The following is a 21,749-nucleotide window of genomic DNA, read 5'->3' as shown; positions in this document are numbered from 1 at the left end:
TTCCAGGCACGGCTGCGCCCAGTGGGGTTCTTTTCCCATTCGGAAGGAAAGCTTTTGGTACCCAGCAGGTTGATAGCTGATAGTTGGTTAAAAGAGAAAAGGAGGTTGTTCATTTCTGGAGAGGAAATTTGTTAAAGAAGCACTTGAATGCAGCCGTCCCTGATGCCCAGGACGACGTGGCGTCGGGGCTGCTGGGTCGGATGGTCACGACTTAGAGGTGACGCAGCAAGGAGGCTGTTTACGCACATAACCTGCTGTGGGTTACGGATCTGATTCCAGACTGCCCCGACCTTCCCTGTGTCGTTTCTGCTTGTGAAAATATAGGAAGGAAGTCAGGATCAGGTGTGACCACTGTGGCTTCGGCAGCACGTTACGCTGGCTGTATATCACGATAGATATATCATCATAAGCGTGAATCATGATATAAGGTTTGGGACAGTAAACGTGCGGGTCCTGTGGTTTTTGTGTAAATGTTTCGTAATAATACAGGGCAAATTCTGTAGCTTTACTGGCTCCTCTCGCTTCTCAGGCAGGTTGTAAAGCAAGATGTTTAAGATCAGCCGCTTCCAACCCTCCAGACAACACATGGAGCTTGTTTTCAGCAGCGACAGGCAGTATATGCTACAGTTGCTCATAAAAGTCCCAAACCATATTCCTTTTGGGCTGAAATGCTGCGTGTTTGATATCAGATTTTATACTTACCGGTTTAGTTGAGCTGTTGAAAAGTATATGAGTTTTTTTTTTTTTTTCCTCTGTTCGCATCGATGGAAAGTGAGAAAACGAGATCATTCGAAAATGACTAAAGCAACTAATTCAGACCGGGCTTGTGTTACGTATTTCACCGGGGTCCAAGTTTCAAGCCAAATTGAAAGAAAGTTAGCTGAGCGGGTTTAAAGCTCGAAGCGGTGTAAATTTTATGAATTATTTTAACTGCAGCCCATGAAATGGTATTGCTTTCGTAACATTATCTCAACAACAAATGGTCTTCTTCGAGGCTTTCCAAAATGGGCCATCATACATCAGACATTCTCTGGCATGGATTCTAGAAAAGCGACAGCATTTCTGCATGGGGAATGAGCAGATCATATAATATCTTAGGGAACGGCAGAGTCTGGGCATCAGATGTTCCTAGGTATTTATTCTATTTCAGAGAACTTGCCGTGAAAATATATCCTTGGTAAGTGTGATTTGAAAAAAAATCCCTGTGAAACCTAAATAAACTGTGACAGAAACATTTCCAGCATACTGGAGTTTACAGTAAACAGGATCACAGCTGATTTAAAAATGAAAAAATGCATTACTGTAGAAAGAATGATCTTCCCAGGCTGTGCGGCTCTTGGGAGGGAGCTAACAGATGCGGCATCTCATTCAGCCCCAGCTCGCCAGGCGCTGAGGCCGCTGCTCAGCACCCAGCACCAAGCACCCAGCACCTTGCCGGAGGCAGCCCTGTCCGAGCAGGGTCTAAGCGATGCCCGCCTCGCCCTGGGTCCCGCTGTCCACACGTCCTTTTCTGCCTCCGATACTGCTCCCTTCAGCATAGCAGCCTATGGGCACCAGGGAAAAAAAATTATGGGTTTGCACCCTTTGTGAGCTTTCGGGACTGTGAGTGCTCCCACCACGTTACTGACTCACTGGTGACGTTTTCTTTGACTTTCTGCTGACTAAATGCTGTGCGGGAAAAGAAAGAATTCCTCTATGTCTCACACCCTCTGCAGGCAAACCCTTTTTTATTGGGCTGTCTGGATGAAAACCTGGCTCAGAGCTGCTGTGAAAGGTTTGTAAAGCTGTTCTGATCGAGGAGGGGTATTTACGGGTGTCCCAGATGGGATCAGGGCTCTGCTGGACTCCCCAGACCCTCAGCGGCAGGTCGCATCCTCGACGCTGCTGCGAGCATGGCAGGTGCTCTCCTGGTCAGAGATCCATGTCATGGATGCGGCCCCTTGCAGGCAGGCGGATTTATATGGGTCGCCCCAGATCAGGGCTGAGGGTCATCACTGGAGAGAAGTAAGGATCAGGGTTAAAAGCACAGATCATGCAACCGAATTGAGAAAACAAGTAGAAATCCCATGGGAGGGTGGTTAGACACCATGCGGGGGTGTGTGTGTGTGAGAGACGCATACTATCGTGCGCCTGAATATGCTTCAAAACAATGAATTTTATTTAACTTCTTGCAGCCGCTTGGTTAAGAAGCAAACCCTACCCTACCAGACACATATAAGCGCAAACCCCTTTTTGCTCCTGTGTCACAGCGCTGTGATTTCCCTGAGACAGAGAGCAGAATTAAAACCCACCCAGCTGGAGAAAGAAGCGAGGCTGCTCCAGAGCGCAGGTGCGTCGGGGAAAGTCGCTCCACAGATACAGGGCACGTTGTACATCACTGACATTGCTCCAAATCAGTTTGGGCAAAAACCCACAACCCTGTTTAAAACCAACTTGATGGCTGAGGGAAGGGAGAAGCGTTGCAGAGAGCTGGGCAGGAATTTGAGGGAACGTTGCCCTCTTCTTTTGTATTTTATTGAAGTATTTGTGCAGTGCGGGTCCTGAATTCTCCTGCTCGCTTGCTAATGATGCAGACTTTACATCAGTGGAAGCCCTACCGCCCTTAACCCCGTCAGGTTGGCACCACGCTGGGGAGAAATGCCGGACCGAGCGAACACGGAGCCAGCAGCCTCTTTTCCTTAGAGTAATTGCTTTCCTTCACTCTCCTCCTCCTCCTTCCCCAGGTCAGGGCTGCGCGCATTAGGCTGGCTTTCATTGCGAGCGTCAACGTGTTGTCTAGCTGCTGGGTAAATGCATCAAGCGGCTCACGCCCAGCGTGCAGCTCGCATCGTGCCTTTCTGTCAAAGCTGCTTTTCAATTACGCTTTGGTCTGGGGGTAGAACAGATTTCCCGCGGTGTTGAAGCCGGGCAGCTTCTTTGCTGAATTGGGGCTTGATAAATATGTATTCAGTCTCATGCATCAGAACAGCGAGCAACAGCCGTACGAAGTGCTATAGAAATGCAGCATTTCACTTACAGAAACTAAGTGTTTTTAAGCAGATGCCAGTCAGCAGATAAATGCAGAAATGTACCCTTTTATCACTGTTTTTGCAAGATTTGTGTTTGCCCAATGCGGTGGTATCTGGGTGACCATAACAACCCATTACATTCATTTGCCCACAACTGATAACGCAAAACAGATTCCTGCCCTGTATCGCTGTATTGAGACAGTCAGCGATGACACACTGCCAAACAAATATTTGACAAAGGACAGTTGGGTTTTGCACCACTCTCTGAGTAACGCCGACTCTGTCCCAGCTACTTTCTGCTCCCGCTCTCCCCTCCCCAGCTGCTTTGCTTGAATGTTTAATTTCTCCTCCCAGTTCATGTTGCTCCGTTGCACAGATGCGGCGGAGCAGGGGAGCATCTCAAAATGGCTCAAGGTGTCTCTCTGAAGTGCCAGGAGGGATTATTTCTGCATGTGCACAGGCAGTCGTGCTTGTACAGGGTCTCAGCATGACATCATGCTCGTGCTCGAGCACGGTCCCGCCTGGAGCCAGCCCACAGCTGGCCAGTTTGGATGGTCGGGGATGGCCAAGGTGTAGTTCCTGCATCCAAGCGTTGCACCAGTGCTGGGGCACATTGCAGGGGTGGCACAAGGACCGTGCCATACCCCTGCCCGGCCCCAGCTCCCACCGAGGCTGCTCCCCACCTCGGCTCCCCGCAGCTCACAGTTCCTGGCTGGCAGCTCACGGCCATCTGAATATTTTGATAGGCAACTTGTAGAGTCAGGAAGTTCGGCCACACCTGCCGACATATCCGTCTAAAACCCTGCCGAGGAAAACAAACCACTTTAAAGTCAATCCAGCCATACGGGATGAGATTAATTTAATTCAAACATTTTTGAGTGCATTTACATCAGGCATTTACACTGGGGCAGCCGGCTTGACTTTAAGCAGGATTAGTTGACTGGAGGAGCGCAAAGCGTTTCCTTGTCTGAAGGGCCCTTGGTGCGATGCTGTTGCGGGGCGGATTAGAGCCGAGCAGAGCACTCTGCTCCTCGCAGCACAAGGAGCTTAGGGAACGGATGCCGCAGGCGGAGGGGCTGGTGAGACACGATGCTGAGCACAACCCATCAGGCAGCTCGGAGGAATCCTGTTTCTGTACATCACTTGATCACATTTTGCACGAAGCTGGGATTTATCTCAGCGGTGGTGCTGGCTTAAGCAGCAAATTCCACTCAGAAGAAATTTCCAGGCAGAAAGAAAAAGACTTGTTAGAAAAAGAATCTCGCCGATTGGTGCGGTGGGAGCATCTCGGTGGCTGCAGAGTGACCATGACACATGCGGAGGTGCCCCTCGGCATCCCCAGCTCCGCAGCCCTGGAACAGCGAGGCTGCACCGGGTCCGCCCCAGGCACTCGGAAAGCCTCTGAGCAGCACGAGGATCTTCGCAGCCGGCCTCACGTGCCAGCCCTGGGTTATTCCCTGAGCGGAGCTGCAGAAATCTGTAGCCCGTATCCAGTGTGGGAGAGGTAATGGGACTCAGCCCTGGCAGCGACACGCCTCTTGGCCCCACATCAGACGGGGCCACAGGGCTGCCTGCAACTCCCGTGTTTAGAACCTCCACCCCGCTCCTGCCCATGCGGCGATGGCTCCCGCCCGCAACGCGTTTTCCCATGCGGCCGTGGAAACATTTACTGACAACCTCTGGTAACAGTCTCACCTGATTCCTGATCTTTTGGGGGGACCCTTCTGGTCAAACGACATGATTTGGGGTTTTAGAAAAGCCTTAGACATGAACTAAAATCTCTACGGAGCTGCTTTCTCTTCTTTTTTTTTTTTTTTTGACAGGTCAAACGCTGCTCTGATACAGGATCTCACCTTGCCTGCTCCCACGTGCACGCCTGCCAGCTTGGATCCCTTTTTAAGCACACTTAACAGCACTCTCATCCCGGTGTGAACGGGCAAAAGGCATGAGCTCGCTCTCCCGTCAGGCAGCGCGCAACGCCGGCGCTCACCTACCAGATGGCCACATTCTACATTCCAGCCACAAGCGTTGGTTGCTGATGCTGAGCGATTTGGGGCAGGAGAGGAGCTCAGGCGGACGAGTGTGAGCAGAGCAGCTCCCCGCCGGGGCCCAGGTTATGCCACTGCTGTGTGCCATGACCCCACTTATTTGTTCCTCACTGTTTGAGAGCACTGTTTCGGCTGTAATTTAATTCCAGGCCTCTAGAGTGGCCGCTTCTTGTGTCCACCTCCGTCCTCCCCGTGTCCCCTTCAGGGATGCCTTTCCTCCCTCTCCTGCCCGGGGCATTGCAACCTTTTGCTGTGCCCGGTTCGGCTGAGCCTCGAGAGCAGACGCTGCTGCGTAGGAAGTGGTATCGGTGTTTTGTTGGATGGTAACTTTTCTTTCTTCCTCTCGGTTGGTATTGAACTGTAGTGGCAAAGAGCACTCTTCCTGAAGATGATGTCTCGGGCGAGATGTCTAACTCAGGTCCCAACTGCTCAGCAGTCATTAAACATCTCAGGGAAGATGTTCCAGGAACTTGGATGTTAACCTTGTGGTCCTGGACTGATTCCAGCTCGTTTAATTACAGCCTTCATAGCTGAAATTTGCTCTGCACTTTTGACCAGTTATGGGATTATATTTTTTCCCCATCTCCTCTAAGCTGTTGAGCAGTCTCGCTACGAGCTGACACGTTCCCCACGTGGGAAGCCGAAGCAATACGCAATTACGGCTGCTCTCTCTCCCAAGATTCTCACATTCATTGCAGTTTTCGGTTACTTAACAATTCGGGATTCCACAAAGTATCACCGGCTCACCTGTACAGAAAAGCTTTACCTGTTTAATCCGAATATTCTAACCAGTACAGCAGTATACATGACCCACATATGCATCATTGTTGCGAAGTAGGTGAACTTTATCACTTATATGAGTAACATATAAGATAAATGTCTTGTGAAAAAAAATACAAAAAGTATTTGAAGTAAGAAATAATGTAATGCGAGACGACCTACACACACTCCCTTATAATGAAAAACTATAGGAGTATGAAGCTATATGAGTATAAATACACTGTATGAGTATATACGTGTATATATATGAGTGTGTGTATATATAAACTCTATGGTTATAAAAGTGTATGAAGGTGTTTTAAACTCACACCTTGTGTACCTGGGATGGATTTCCCCCCTCGGCACACCTTTGCGAACAGCCCAGGGTTATTAAAATCACGTTGTGATTAAATCCCGGCCCGACACCGCGGCGGGTTTGGGGGCCATGACATGGGGGAGGACGAGGGGACACCACCTCCCCGGGGGGAGCCCCTCTGGGAACGGGGGAGCCCTGGGCCGAGGGGGGGATGCCCCGAGCGGGGTCTGTTTTGGGGTGCGGGCACCTCTCCAGCGTTGGGGGGCGGGGGGTGTTCTGAGGCGATTCAACTCACGGACCCGGCAGATTTGTCTGCCCGGCGCCGGGGCGAGGTGGCGGGAGTCCCCTCAGCGGGGGTGGCTCCCTCAGCACCTGCCCGAGGAAGGGGGCCGGAGGCCGGGGCCCGGGCCCGGCTCGCCCGGGCCTGCAGGCGGCGCCGCGTCCCCGCCGGGCCCATCCACCGCGGCGGGGCGGCCGGGCCGGGCGCCGCTGCCGGGGAGGCAGGGGAAGGCGGCGGCGGCGGCGGCGGCGGCGGGCTCGGCTCCCGCTCCGCCCCGCATCCCCTCCCACCCCCGCCCCACCGGCTCCGCCCCGGAGGCCGGCACGCTGGCTCGCTCCCTGCCTGGGAACATGGCCGAAGTCGGGGAGGACAGCAGCGGGGCGCGGGCTCTGCTGGCGCTGCGCTCGGCGCCCTGCAGCCCCGCCGCGGCGCCCCCTCCCGGGCCGCCGCCCCCGGCCGCGCCGCCCGCCGCCGCCTCCGCCGGCCCGGTGCTGGCGCGGCTGCAGGGCCGCGAGTTCGAGTTCCTCATGCGGCAGCCGGCCGTCACCATAGGCCGCAACTCCTCGCAGGGCTCGGTGGACGTCAACATGGGGCACTCCAGCTTCATCTCCCGGCGGCACCTGCAGCTCAGCTTCCAGGAGCCGCACTTCTACCTGCGCTGCCTCGGCAAGAACGGCGTCTTCGTGGACGGCGCCTTCCAGCGCCGCGGCGGCCCGGCCCTACAGCTCCCGCCGCAGTGAGTGCCGCCGACGCGGGGCGGGCCGGGGGCGCGGGGGCGGCGGCCCCGCGGGGAGGCGGTGGGGGCCCGGCGGGGCTTGGCCCGGCTGCGGGGGGAAGAGAAGAGGGAGAGCCCGCGGCCTGGCGGGGAGGGACCGGGGAAGGGCCTGAGGAGGGCGGAGAGGGACCCCTCAGCCCCGGGGAGGGGACGTGGGGCTGGGTGGAGAGGGGCTGCCGAGGAGGAGGGGGACGGTGAGGGGTCCCTCGGCCCCACCGAGGAGACGGGAGAAGGGCCTGAGGTGATGGTGAGGGGCTGCCACTGAGGAAAGGGAGGGTGAGGGACACTCCCTCAGCTCACAGAGGGCCTGAGGTGGTGGCGAGGGGCCACCTCTGACGAAGGGGACAGTAAGGGATCACCCCAGACCACAGAGGGCCTGAGGGGACAGTGAGGGGCTGCCTTGAGGTGGCCTTGAGGCCCTCCCTAGACCACAGAGGGCCTGAGGGGATGGTGAGGGACTGCCTCTGAAGAAGGTGGCCTTGAGGCCCTCCCCAAACCACAGAGAGCCTGAGGGCACGGTGAGGGGCTCCTCACTTGGAAGTTGGTCCCGGTGGGTGAGGGACCGTCTGTGTGATGACAGACCCAATGGAGGTCCCAGGGTGGCAGTGAGAGATGTCCACCTGGTGACCAAGCAGCAGATCCACCAGAGTGTCAACAAAGGATGTCCTCACCTTCCCGACTGTGCTGCCGTCCACGACGGAGAAAGGGGATGATGGTTGCCAGGGCTGGGGTTGCTCCCACTAAGGTCTGGGTCAAAAGTGCGAGCACCTCGCCCCAGGGTGTTCCTCCAGCGGGCTGTCCCCCATGGTCATCATCCTCTATGCCTGCCTGCCAACAGGCTCATGTTCAACTGGTGACCCTTGAGGGGTTTCCAAAAGATAAACAAGAGAAGAAGTACTCTTGTCAGTGGGCTGAAACTTTCTACACCCAGGGCTTGTCTTCCCTGGAAAAGATCTAGTGCAAAAAGTTGGAAAACCACTTTGGCAGAGTGCTTATTTTAGGGTTGGCAAGTTGGATGGTGTTCTTGGTGTCTCTCTGGGGCGACAGAAAAAAGAGGGAGTCAGACCAAGCCAGGGGTGATGTTGCTCACCAGGACCCCCGGGGAGCAGGCGCCCACAGTATCTTTGCTTCGTTGAGGAAGGGGAGAGGGTTGCAGAAGGGTTTTCTGTGCTGTGTTTTAGATGAACTCTCTTGCAGAAAGAAAAATGAGGTTGACGTTAAATCTATTTCTTCCTCTGAAAACATTGTTTATGGTTGCTGAGCACTGTCCAACGACTGCAGCGCTTCACCGCGGGGGCGGCAGCGTGGTAGTGGTGGGTGATGTAATTTCTGCATGCATCTCTTCAGGTCGTACTAGACAGATTGTGTCTAATGCCATCTCTGAGTGAAAACATGCTGTAAAGGCAGGAGATTGGGTTTTTATGATGTTTCGCTAGGTTTTTTGTTGTTTGTATAAAACATCTGTTTTCATCTGTAGTTTTTGGCTTTGGTACCGGTTACCTCCAGCACCAGGGTCCTGCAGTTATCCCTCTCTCACCAGCCTGTTGCTCAGGGGAGGGTTTTTTAATTACTCATTTCCTCTGCAGGCTGCTTCATTTTGTACTTAGTAATTTAGTTATAACTCCCTAGCTGCTTGCTCTCCGAGGCGTTTTGGTTTGTAACGTGTTTCATTTTCTAAAAGAGATGTCCTTTAGTGTCTGTTTAATTAATCTTGCTTTGTAAAACAAGACCACCCGAAGCCCAGGGCATTTCTGTTGTCACTCCCTCTGGCTCTGGGTTTATCTGCGCGAGCTCTCTCCTCCCTGTCATTCTGTTTCTTCAGTTGGTTAATCATAAGCATTGTGCTCTAAAACTCTCCAGCAGCACCTGGGTTGCTTATTTGTGGGAATGGCAATTTTCCTTCTTCATCGCTTTAAAGGGAGAAGTTTAATGTACAGTTATGAACTCTGCACAATAAGGCATCCTCTTTGCTTGGCCGCTGTTTGAGCTACATAAATAAACTCGATGCTCCTCCCTCTCTGACTTCCAGAGTAGGAAAATGTTTTGCATCAATCTAAAGGAATTTGCCCCCTTCCTTCTAACAGGTAAACAACTCCTTGCCTTCTACTCACCCGTCAAGGGTTTGTAACCCAGACCAGGAAAAAAAAAAATCCTGTTGAAGTTTGTTACACACAGTCTTGATTGAGGCTTTAAACTGTTCTCCTGTCCACTGCTATCTCCACTCTTGAAAAATCAGACAATTTCCTCCCAGTCACCCCCCTACACATGCACACACCCCCACCCCCACACCTAAACAAAGCTCCCCCCCCACCTCAGTAAACGCTGGTTGGTGCCATTTCTTTTCTGTAGAGAAGCCTGTATGCTTACTGCTAGCTAACTAATGTCATCAAAAATAGGACAAAGTGAAGATCAGTCTTAGTACACAGACTTTACAGTACAAACTATAATTTTTTCTGAATATTATTTTATGGTAACACTACTGTCGTGTTTGATACAGCCACACCTACTCCATCTGCCAGCAGAATGTATAGCTTATGTTGAATTTCAGGCATTAATGACCATTCCTCCATTCAGTGATTTAGATAGGAGGAAGTCTGTGATGTGGGGAGCTTTTGCTGGTAGTCTTCTAAGAACCAGTTGTTTGAATAGTTATCCCCTTTCTTGGTTTGGGGGTTGGTTTTTTTTCACCTATAAAGGATAGCTGAAATATGCAAAGTCCTGTTTCTTTTGGACGAATGCAATCACTGCTGCTGTTGTATCACAAGCAAAGGAGATGCTTGGATATCATGAGATCATGAATGGAACCAGAGCGTTCCAGGGGAAAAAAAAAGGCGTATTTCACATATAATCCATACTGTTTGTTTAAAAAAAAAATAGATTCTGGGCTCATAGATTCTATTTCTGAGGTTTCCTCTCGCTTCACTTTTTCTGTATAAAACTTCTCTGCTGTAAGACCTCTTCTAAGTTTAGAAGTAGTTATTCCTAAAATTTACAGAAGATTTTGTCAGGAGAGGTGGGGAAGGGAGGAAAGAGGAAGAGTTTCTGAGACCTTTCTTGAAGACTATGTGTGTACGTCCTAACACAATCAAACTGTTCAAAATCAAACTGTTCGAAAAGTTTCCTATCACTTTCTCCATCGACATCATGCGTACGTGTAATCTGCTGTAACCAGAATTTCACTGCTGGGCGGGAGTATCATATTTCACAGCTGTGTTGTTATGGAAGATTATATTTCACAGATGTGATGACATAACTATGAAGTAGAATTAAACAATAACGACCAACGAGGAGGGCATTTCCTGGAGGTTAATGTCAGTTAGAAACAAAGTGGGTGGAAGAGTGGAGGGCCCACAGTATGGGTGAAGACCCCTTAATCTATTTAATTAACACGAGTGCCACACTACAGCAGGCATTATAAATATAAATCAGGATGAAATTACGGGAGTACTTACATCAAAAATAAATGCTTTAAATCAAATTAAGGATTGGTAGAAACTTTTTTAGCTGTGCTAGTGGAAGCTGGAAATCTGTGGATAAATACCTGGGTATTTTTCTAGAAAAAAGAGAAACTATCAGCAGGATATATACTAGATTTTTAAAACTATTGATACAAGCAAAACCATAAGATACAGCAGGAACCATTAGCTGTAGTACTTTTTCATGCTGAAGACAGTAATTTTTTCAAATTTGCAGTGTAATTGGGTGTTTACAGGATCAGCTTAACGCTGAATTATTAACTTTTCTTTGTTATCTTCAGAATGGACTCAATTTTTAAAAGAAGTGACAATAACAAGTTAGAGACTTCCAGCATCTAAAATAAGCATTTTAAAATAACTTTTTCCCCCCAGAACTGAAGGAACTGAAACAGTTGAAAGTTAAGCTTGCTAATCCGAATTTTAAGCAGCTACGGGTCAGGTTTTCAAATGCTGCTAAGTACAAAAGTTCTATTGACTAAAAACTGCAAATGTTGATTGAGCGTAGCCTGATAATAGCACTTGAGCTTTCTGAACGGGCAGCTCAATAGATTGGAAAATGGTGCTTGTCTGTGAATATTTCATGCGATATTTGCTTATTGCTTCTGTGACCGTCTTGTATTTTTGCAGTAGCACTATTAATGGAGCCTGAAGCTTGGTTTTTTTCAGTGTGAATGGATACTTTCAGTACAAGATTTCTATGTGTAAAAATAAGTCTTTAAACCTGTAGTTCTTCTAGCATTTAGGAAACAGAAGAAATAAACGGAGGAGTTCTTTAGTTTGAGCATAAAATAAAAGGGAAGTAAATCTATGGACGTATGAAATTAAATTAAAACATGGAGTTAAAATAAAAAAAAAGTATGTATATAAGTCCCATTATAAATTGAAAATTTACCATGCATGTGAAGTTTTATTAAGAGCGTGCTGCTTTATTTATAATGGGATTTTCCTAGGTGCTTAATAAACTTGACAAAATAAATAGTCCAATACTCTGAGCACATATCAAGGTGCTGATCCCACAAAATTTTATGCGTGCATTAATCTTTCTGTATTGTGAGTACACAAGTTCACTTCAGCATTTGGGTAGTGGGGGTGTCTCCGCAATTGGGGTTTAGTGACCAAGCAGAAAATTAAGAGCTGGATCCAACAGTCTCTTCATTTCCCTTTCTAAGGGAGATTCTGCAGTCTTTTAGCCAGTAACTCCAGGCACTAATTAAAGTAAAAAAATAGACATAATCAAGGAAAACAGAGATATACGCAACGTATCGCAGTGTTTTGATGACCTCGCTAACCACTCGGCCTCCATTCTTGTGGTTAGAATGATGCCATCATGGTGTGTATGAGCGCGGGTATCCTTACATCTCGGAGGGAACTGCAAGCCGTACGTACACATACTAAGGAAATGCTTTGACCACATAACCACGACTACAGAACTAGTTGTTTCTGAAATGCTGCATATGTATGTTTTCTCTGATAAACTCCTCGTGTAGTTTTACTTCTTAAATATTGCGTAATCTGCATTTGCAACCATTTTTTTGTTCTTTCTTTGAAATGCATCGTTTGCTTTGCCGCAATTTGTGGATGGTGGTTTTACTCTCACTAGAAACTCTTTAAAGATTTGCTGTCTTAGTGCTTCATCTTATATTTTTCATGCTCTTATTTGATTTCAAAGACTGTCTTTGAGAACAGGTTTTTTTTGTTGCACAGCGAGATAAAGGTGATAAAGGATTACTTGATTTTTAATTATGGAATTTTTGTCAAGTAATAATTTTTGGCTAAGCAGCTCAATTTGTCATGGGTTATATTAAACATTTAAGAAAGTTTCTCTCATTATGTGAAAGTACTGCTCGATTTGTTGGTTCAAAAATAGCTGTGCTGTAAATCAGGTTGTGAATATAAAGTAACGCTATGCAAAACTCAGTGTATGTTCTCTTATGTATTCTTTTAAACCCAGCTTGGTTCAGTTTAGCTGATGTGTTGAGTATGAAAAGATTAATCTAACCAGAACATGCCACACTTGTCTTGTACGTTCTTGTGCAGAGTTTTAAGCTCTAAAGGCTTAAATGTAGATTCAAGTTGTGCTGGTGTAACTTCTTTGTGTTAAACTCACAAACATGACACGTATGCTTAGTTGACTGTGGAATTCTTCCAGTTGGTACTGTTGTGTTTTTATATAAATCTAGGGGATGGATGAGTGTGAGAGTTTCTGCTTCTATAAAAACAGGAATAAAAATGATGAAATCTGTAGTAATTCATATCTTAGTTATTTTGGTGCCAGCTGTGTGAGCATCCTCACTGCAGAGCGTCTGTTTTGACTTCTGGTAACAAATCAAAATAATGCTTTTTGCTTTTTTTTTTTCCTCCCGAAAATGGGACACGCAGTCTTGCACCGAATAGCTGAAAGTATAAATGACAACCAGATTAATGTGATTGTTTTCTTTGTAAGCAAGTTTTTAGTAACTGTGCTCCGATAGCCATTTAGCGTCAGAGCTGTTCTGTGGGATGCCAAATTCTCTTGCTCAGTGTTGCAGTTTCCTGGAGGAGTAGATGTGGCAACAGGATGTTGGTAAAGAACAGGAAACTACTTGAATTTGCTACTTATGCCATGCAAATAAAGTCTTATTACTGGCCCATGTGTAGTAATTGGTAGTGCCTGCTATTGACAGAAGTTTTTGCAGCAGTTGCAGAGCGTGGAGCTTGGGGAGTGTGTTCAACTGTGTGCTCTGGGGGCACCCAGTACTGTGGGGTAACAAAAGGCATATAGGCTCCTTAGGTGCTTGTTAAACCACTGAGATTTGACAGCTAACCTCCAGCTGGCTTTCTCGTTCAGGGTGGATCTCTACAAGCATTCAGCTCTGTATCAGTTCTTCTGACATGTGCTAATCTACTTTGAGCTCCTTGTAGGTCTAATAAGTGTCTGAGCAGGCTGCGTCTCGGTGTTCTGCAGTCAGCCGAGGGGCACTGTAACCAGAAATGCTTCACCTTACTGCTGGTTAGATGTGGATGAGCCAGCTTTCCCTCCCCAATCCAAGTGGAAATGTGGTTTAAAAAAGAAAAATCATGTGCTTTTGAGCTGGCAATGTTAATGAAAAGGGAGAAGAATTATCTCATTTGCTTTTAGCACAGATTCTTTCCTCTCCTTTTTCTTAATAGCAGTGCAGAGCACAGAAGCTACTCTTGCACGTAGCCATACCTAACACTGGCGTTGTTTTAGTTTCTTTGGTTCAGTCCCCATGCATCTAGCAGTTTTCTGAAGGGTTCCTAAGGTTGCAGACTCATAGCTAGAATATCAACTGCAGGATTACTACTTTAAAACAACCAAAAAAGAGTGTGAAAGCGAAGTATGCTGTAGAGCTTAGTCCACAGTGTACTGGGTGGTTAAGGTCTTTGTTGTCTTAAAATTGCGTATGTCTAGGACAGGCAATGAGTGGCATAAGAAGACTGCTGAGCTTGTGCTGTGCTTTCTGGCTGGTAAACTTCGGTAGCTTTTAAACGTTGGTTTATGTAGCTGAAGTGGCTGGTGGGCCCTGCTGTACCAGACTAAGATCGACACCAAGAAACACGGGGAGCCAGAGGTTTTGCCGTGATGTTTTGAACAAATCCGTAAGATGAAAAAGTTGAAGCGCTTTTTTGTCTCCTGAATGTGGGCTATGAAAAGACATCTTAATCTACTTCTAGACTTGGTTAATCGACTAATTGTGAGCACAAATTATTGTGTGGTCTTAATGCATTCCCTTCAGTCAATAATTCAGTATTAATCACTGAATAGCTTTTTCAAGTATTTATAAGTCTCCTTATTTCAGTTGACTGCAGACTCATAAAAGCAGACTGATGAGATGCTTATAAAGCAGATGAATCTCTCTTAGGTATATGTGAGTGAAAATTTCTATCCAATAGTATATTCTTTGTTTTCATAGTAGAGATACAATTTTACTAAAGTCTATTCACTCTTGTCCACAAATAGTTTTTGCTAGTAATTCACATCTTCAGTTTCTTCAGAACAGCTCAATAAAATTCATGTGTGCATTCCTTCTGCATGGCACTTAATTTTTATGAAATACATATTTTATTGGATGGTAAAACATTTAAGGATCTTAATGGCCTAATTAATACTCTGTATCCACTTCTGTCTTGTGTATTTTGCTCTTCGTTATCTTACTGCTCCTTTTTTCATGTCCTCGTGCATTTTTTATCATAAAAATTTCAAGCAGTCTTGAGAGCACTCTATTAGAAGCCTGTTGTTTGAATATTCAGTAACTCTAAGTAAGATTTGATTGATAGTCCTTTCCCTCCCTACCCAATCTATTTTTTGTGATTTCAAAGAGAGTTTAATTTCTTGGGTTGTCGTTTGTTATGTACGCACAATTTACTTTGGTTTTTGTCCCTCCTTTAAATGTACCAGATATGTAATTTTCATGTTGTTTGAGGACATCTTGACAGTTTGAGAGAAATAATGTATAAATTAATTGGGAGCTCTGCCTTAGCTGAGGGAGCAAAGATGGACAGTCTTTGTCTGGTTCTGTTAATATATACTGTGTGGTTAGGATAGGAGGGTAAGTGGAAGAAAACTTAAAGCACATTGTTACCACTTATTATCCTGTTTCAAGAATCTTCTAGCATAAGAGATTATTTTCATGTACAAGTGCAATCCACCCCTTCTTTTAGAATGGAATGAGGAGACAAGCTTGCAGAGGTGGTCTAAGCACTGTGGAAAAGGGTGTCCCTCTCCTTCTCTCTGAAATATAACATTATAGCTGTACCCCTTTTTTCTGCTTCGTGCCACTTTAAAGAGAGCCTTGGGAAGTCTTCCCACACAAACTGTGTTAATCTTCTGTCTCCCTTAAGGCCACATACGGAAGCCACCAACATTTTGACTAAGCAGGACTGGACTCCCTGCAGAGCCAGTTTGTGCACTTGCTAAAGGAATTGCTCTTGAGCAACTTGAGGCCTTTCCTCTCTCGAGGGCATAAGAACTATGGACTCAAAATCCTGATTGTGTGGGAGGAGAAAAGGGCTAGACACAGAAGGAAAATTTTTGCTTCCACCTGATGGGTAGACCAAAAATTATTTTGCTTTTCATATTCAGTTTGAGGCGTAGCCCAAACTAATAAGGGTAGGCTCTTGGTGTGGGAGATGTGCCAACTGCTCTTTATTTATTGATCTTTTTCTTTTTTTTAATTGTTTCACGGCTTGTGTAACGTGGTGTACCTTGGGCTGGCTGCCTGCCCACCACGCGTAAAGGGGTGTTGGCTGTCAACAAACCCAGCAATTGGGTGGCTCTGCCTCCTTCTGTCTTGTCCATTCAGCTGTATAATTACTCTTGCTCTTCTTCTACCATGTCTCCCTCAGACACTGGCTAATGAGACAAGTCATAGTGAAACTGTTTTAGCACTGCAAAGACCTGCAAAGGAAGTTAAAGGCTGGCACATGCTTTGCTGCTAATGTGGGCTTTTTATGGAATATTAAAGCAAGCACTGAAGTTTTCTTCATGCACAGGAATTCTTAGGAGAAAATTCCTGATGTGTAGTGGTTCAATAGAAGTGTTGCTAGCATTTTTTGTATTTTGTGTAAACAAGGCATATGCAAACCGGCTGTTAGAAATAAGCGCAATCAAGTAGTTTAGACTTGCACATGATCTGTTTACAATTGACTGTCCCAGATCAGTGCTTCACTGCAAACAGAGCCACAGAATGAACTTGGGAAACAAAATTGTTTTGATGGACAGTGATTCTGAATCTGAGGTCTCTTGATGACAAGTGGTGCATCCTCTTCTCCAAGTGGTTCACAGTTTCTTCTCAATTTCATCCTGCTTTGTGCTCCACCAGATAGTGTTGCAAATATGAGAATTCTTATTTAAAACAAAACAAAACAAAACAAAAAACTAGCAGAGAAGGGCTAGAATCCTGTTCCCCACGAAGCTGGTACTGTAAACGATGATGTTTGTATGAAGCTTTCAGGTAAGATACATCTGTTGAAGTAAAATGTTTTCCTTATTCTGTATACTATACTGAAGCAAAGGAAAGGGAACATTAGAATATGCCAGTAATACAACAAGTTAACTCTCTAAAATTTCCTGATTTAAAAATAATGAAACTGCTGTGGCACCAACTTACATACGTGCTGTCGTTTTGCAAGAGTCATTGTCACTTTAGTTGGTTAAACTCCTTTCAAGGAAGAAACCCCTCAGCACAGTCATATATGCTGGCAGGATTTAAAATACCTTAGCAATCTTGGGATTGTTTTACACTGTTTGCAATCTTAGCCATGTCCTGCTAGGTGGCCTTTCACAAGCCGGTCCAGTACATCCTCGTCTCCTGATTCACAGTAAAATTACTTTCTTTTCCTGTTCTTTAGTAGGAAGGAAGGCTGTGCCTGAGATTCTCTTCTGACCTTTATTTGCAGTGTCAGTATTTTGGCGGCTGCAGGTGGATGTCACTTTGTAGACATTTGTGTGAGAGATGCTCTCTGCTGCCCCAAACATTTATTTGGCTCCCAGTCTAGAAGATGTCAGCTTTTAAAGCATTTAAATTACCCTCAGAGCCACTTGTAAAACAGTAATCCTGGCTTTCTCTGCTGGGTATCGAATGGATTGGGAAATGTCTTCAGAGGGAGTGGAACGGACTTGAGTGAACATTTTGCAAAGTCTGACTCCATATGGATCGTTTTTTATAATGTACATAAATAGTACATTAGGGCTTTCAAATCACTTTCTAAATGAACTGAACCAGCCTCAAAGGAAAATACATCATAGTCATGCTCTGCGTGTTAGAGCCCTCTTAAAGAGTCTGATTGAATTTAAAGGTTAGTAACATCCCACACACGAGCTTTTTCTGGCATGTGTATGTGGGAATTAGGATCTCTTCCTGAGCTTTACAGAGGTTATTTTGTCTTGCGCAGCCTTTGCTAATGTGTTTATAGGTAGCTCCTTAGATTTGGAGGGGTAAGTCTTCTAGATGGCTTGCGAGACCTTTCAAGGAGATAGGCTGGCTCCTTGAAAGCAAACCCTACAATGATGAATGGCCCATTAGAAGAAAGTTGATGGCATTGCAAATGAGATTTACATAAGAATTAAACTGCTGTAGTGTATCCAACAAAGATGCTGAAACAAGTGCCTCTCTGTGATGGTTATTAGGAGATTTTATGAACTGATCTTTTCAGTTAGTTTCTCCTCCTTCTCCAGGGTATAAAAATATCCCAAGGATCTGGATACTTGTAGTAATAAAAGAAGAGTCTTCCCAAGAAGATGGGAGGTAGGATGAAAATAGGGGTAGAATCGTAGTTGCGTGGTGCCTGTGGCAGCCGCTGCCAGATTTCTATGGTGAAAGGGGCAGGATCTGCGGCAAGCTGGAAATTCCCCAGCAGTTGAGCAAAGTTTTAAAATGCTTGGTGTTGAGTTAGGTATGGAAATGAATAACCAGTGCTACTTGTAGAGGCCAACCGTGGCACTGCAGTTAGTTCCATGGTGTCACTACGTATTTAATTCTCGGTGCACTGCTTAATTTCTTATTGAAAACAGAACTCTTTGTAGAAGCTGTTACAGGGAAGTTCCCCAGAGCGTGGGTGCAGGTGGGGCTTTTCTTGGCACTGAGAAAGGTGTTAATTGTGGTTTATGATTGAGGGAGGAACATACTTAGTTGAGAGTTTCTGCCAAGATGAGCAAAGGAGGAAAATAGTTAATATTGACCTTTTTCATTTTAACCAAGATCAGTGTGAGCAGCAGAGGCTCTGAAAGCCTCTCAGAAGGGTTCTTGAATTTCGCAGAAGCAGGGAAGGAGTGAGAGATGCTGGTGGTGGTGGCCATGCTCTGCTGAGTCACTTCTGGTGGTCTCTGCTGTGGTAGAATGGAAGCCAGGCTTAGGCTTTTATCTTAAGGTTTGTCTTGGAGGGGGAGAAAACTGAGCACGTCATGAATAGGGGCCAGGCAGCCGTTTTTGGCGCAGAAACCCTGTGGGCAAATGTGTGTGTGTTACAGAGCTAGTATTCACCATTTCTGTGACATCTCCAGAAAACAAGCTCAATGTCAGACTAACTGCTGACTGCCTGGTGCTGCCAGAAGTGGTCCAGGGGTCCTGGAGCAGTTGGGGGCTGCACATCCTCATGGGGGCTGAGAGCTGTGGTTTGGCAGTACTCCCCTGCGACTGGGGAAGGTGGGGTGCAAGAAATCCTACAAGAAGGCGAGATGCATCGTACCTCTGAGACCTTGGCAAGGGCTGAGCAAAACTTAGGCCTGATCTGAGGCTGTATGCAGTGTCTGCCATTTCACTGGTACAGTGGAGAGTTTGCCACCACCTCATGAAGAATAGGTGTAGGACAAGAGTGGTGAAGGCAGAATGCAGAAATAAGTATCGTCCTACTTTGTTTCATACAAGTTGCCTTTCATTGTGCGCTTGAATTAACTTAGTGGGACAGCAAGTTAGCATGGGGGTGGATGGAATAACCTTGTTTGTCACTGTGGTGTGTATGGTATTTTTTTAATAGCATAAAACCTTGGCTGCTGTCAGGCATACACTTGAAGAATATTTATCTCCACGGAGTGCTTTTTTCTTTTAAGCTTCTGTTCCACTTCATAGTTCTGCCAATTTGATCTGTACTTTAGCTTTGTTTAATGGGTATTATCTGGTAAGGTTGGGATTTTGTTTTGATTTGGCTTTTTTTCCTTTGAAACATCCCATTGAGATCTAAAATGGAGCTGCTTTAAAACCAAACGCTAGGCTATGGTATGTATTTTTTTGCCAGTGTTGTCAGAGTGGCAACCGTATGAAATGAATTTCTGTGTCCTCCGAATATGCCCCAAACTTCACTAAGTGCCATGCTGATGAAGAGTCCTCCAGGGCTTTGTGGAAATGCTGGCTTAAGGCACATCTTTGCTCTCTGTCAAAGCAGGAGTGACAAGGGTGATGTCGATTCTTCTAAGATGGACACTGGCTTAACAGGACTAAATCCCCACTGTCATGCAGCCCATTTTACGGAGGTCCATAGAGGCCAATAATGACTAGAAGGCATTCAGAAGTATTTCAGCTAGGTTTGTAAGAGCTACTTATTCTGTCGCCCAGTCTAAACAGCTATCCAGCCCCGTGATGAATGTGGTTAAAATCCCACAAGAAGTCCTGTAGGTCCTAAATATACATTTACCATGTAAGCAAGGTGGGCTGCACTAGTGTAGAGAGACAATTGATCCTGCCCCGTGTTGATTTCTATGGCGCTAGCACGTGTGGTAAGCAGGAGGAAAGGAGTTAATTTTAGCTTGATTAGCAACACAGAAGGGAATCAAGATGACTGCATTGTAAATGGCAGTGGGATGAGATCAATGAGGGTAGTTTATTTCCATGCATCTAAGTGGGTGTTCTAAGCAATTTAATTTTTCTCCTTTTTTTTTTTGTTTGTTTTTAAGAGAACCAAGAATGTTAATGGATTTAGTCCTTGAAATCCTTCTGTGGTCACAACTCTGGATACTTTAATGTTGTTGCATGGTGGTTGTTTTAAATGAACACCAGGTGCTTGTTTTCTGTTCCTTAGCAGTTCCTTGTTTCTGTGCTCTCTGTTACCTGGTTCAGCAGCAAGTGGCAAGTGATTCTTGGTACTGGACTCTCAGTTTTTCTCCTACTCACCTTTGTTTATGTTCTGGAGCAGGTTCAAAACTGTTTATGATTAAACATTGCTCAAACAGCCAGGTTAAGATTTATTGACATAAAGGAGGCTGGGAGGAGGGAGTGGCTGGCTGGTCATCTCTGTCTACTTCCAGCTGATAGTGATGTTATTGAAGTTGTACACGTGTCTGTGCAATGGTGTGTCAGACAGGCTGCCGTTCAAAAGCGTGCTGGGAAGGGACTGATACCTGTCTGCACAGTCTGTTTTCCTTTGTACAGTACAGTGAAAGCTCAAGCAAGGAAGTTTATGGGGGTGATGCACTCCTTCCTCTTGAGCTTGGGGTTCCAAAAACATCCCGTGGCTCTTGAGCAGGGGACCACTATTTTTCTCTCAGTGGGAGAGGTTTGCACACCTCCGAGGGGAGAGACCAGGCTTTGAAATGTACTAATAGGGTTATGACCTACAGGAGTTTTAAGCAGGGATCCTTTCAAAAAAGACATGTACCCCTTAAAAGACAATGGCGTTATATGGATGCAGGGAGGTTCAAAACGGAAGATTGGAAGGTGAGCACTATTTAGGAAAGTAAATTCAAATGAAAATACAGAAATATCAGAGTTAGAAAGAAGGTAAGTTCATTAAAAACAAACAACGAACAAACAAAAGAACAACACAACAACAAAACATATTTTCTGAAGCTAAAACGGTTTGTTTCCCAGCCCCTCTTAACTACATTCAAACCAGAGGTGTTAAATAGCTATTTAGCTTTTGAAGGGGTCTGTATGTAGCATGTTGAGGTTTGTTTGTTTATTTAAAAATCACAGCTATTGGTATTTTTCAGGTTTTAGGGAAAAAAATAATTAAATGCAATGCTGACAAATTACTTTAAAAAAAAAAAATTAACAGATTGATCAGCCTAACGTGGAAAGGGATTTTTGGAGTTATAAGACGATGATAAAAGTGGGATACACACACACACAAATGTTGCGCATAATTTACATTTTCTCTGAAGATTAAACATTTATTGGCTGGTGAAGAAATGGTTAAGATAGGATCTAGACCTCTACAGGCTAGAATACCTGATTAGAGCAGCAGTAACACAGACTGTTGTGTGTTATATAGAGTCTCTTAACTATCGTTATTTTTATGTATACAACCACACGCACAACAAAATAACATAATAGGCTTGCTGTGTGTTACAGATGATATCAGGCGTCTGCAGTGCTGATAGCGAAACTTTCTGGTGCTGGCAGCCAACCTCATTTAAATAAAAGCATCGCCTGCTCTTTGTGCCAGCCCACTTCTTCGGTGGCAGACTTTCATAACAAGATTTTAACATCAGGCTACTCATTCTGACACTCAGAACACCTCCCGATTCCCAAGCTTCAAAGTAAACAGCAGCTTTGTGGTTAATTTTAGACTTTAAGGACAGCTTACTAAATGTTCTCCGCAGGTAGCTAGCCGTTGACATCCCTGGCAATGCAACTGCAAAGTTCTTCTCCATT

General features: G+C 45.9%; 1 protein-coding gene across 1 annotated transcript in view; it reads left to right on the top strand.

The window, feature by feature from the left end:
- Window positions 1-6,761: 6,761 nt before the first annotated feature.
- FOXK1 (forkhead box K1) overlaps window positions 6,762-21,749 on the top strand; it is a gene marked incomplete at its 5' end in the record, with an annotated part of 48,758 nt that continues 33,770 nt past the window's right edge. The window contains one exon of the mRNA XM_082490493.1: window positions 6,762-7,147. Within this exon, the coding sequence (XP_082346619.1) occupies window positions 6,762-7,147 (386 nt within the window). The remainder of the gene's footprint in view (window positions 7,148-21,749) is intronic.

Source organism: Vanellus vanellus, assembly GCF_965231255.1.
Source record: "Vanellus vanellus genome assembly, chromosome: 14".
NCBI classification, from domain to species: domain Eukaryota; kingdom Metazoa; phylum Chordata; class Aves; order Charadriiformes; family Charadriidae; genus Vanellus; species Vanellus vanellus.
The sequence above is the reverse complement of the archived record's forward strand: the minus strand, read 5'-3'. Positions and strand labels throughout refer to the sequence as shown.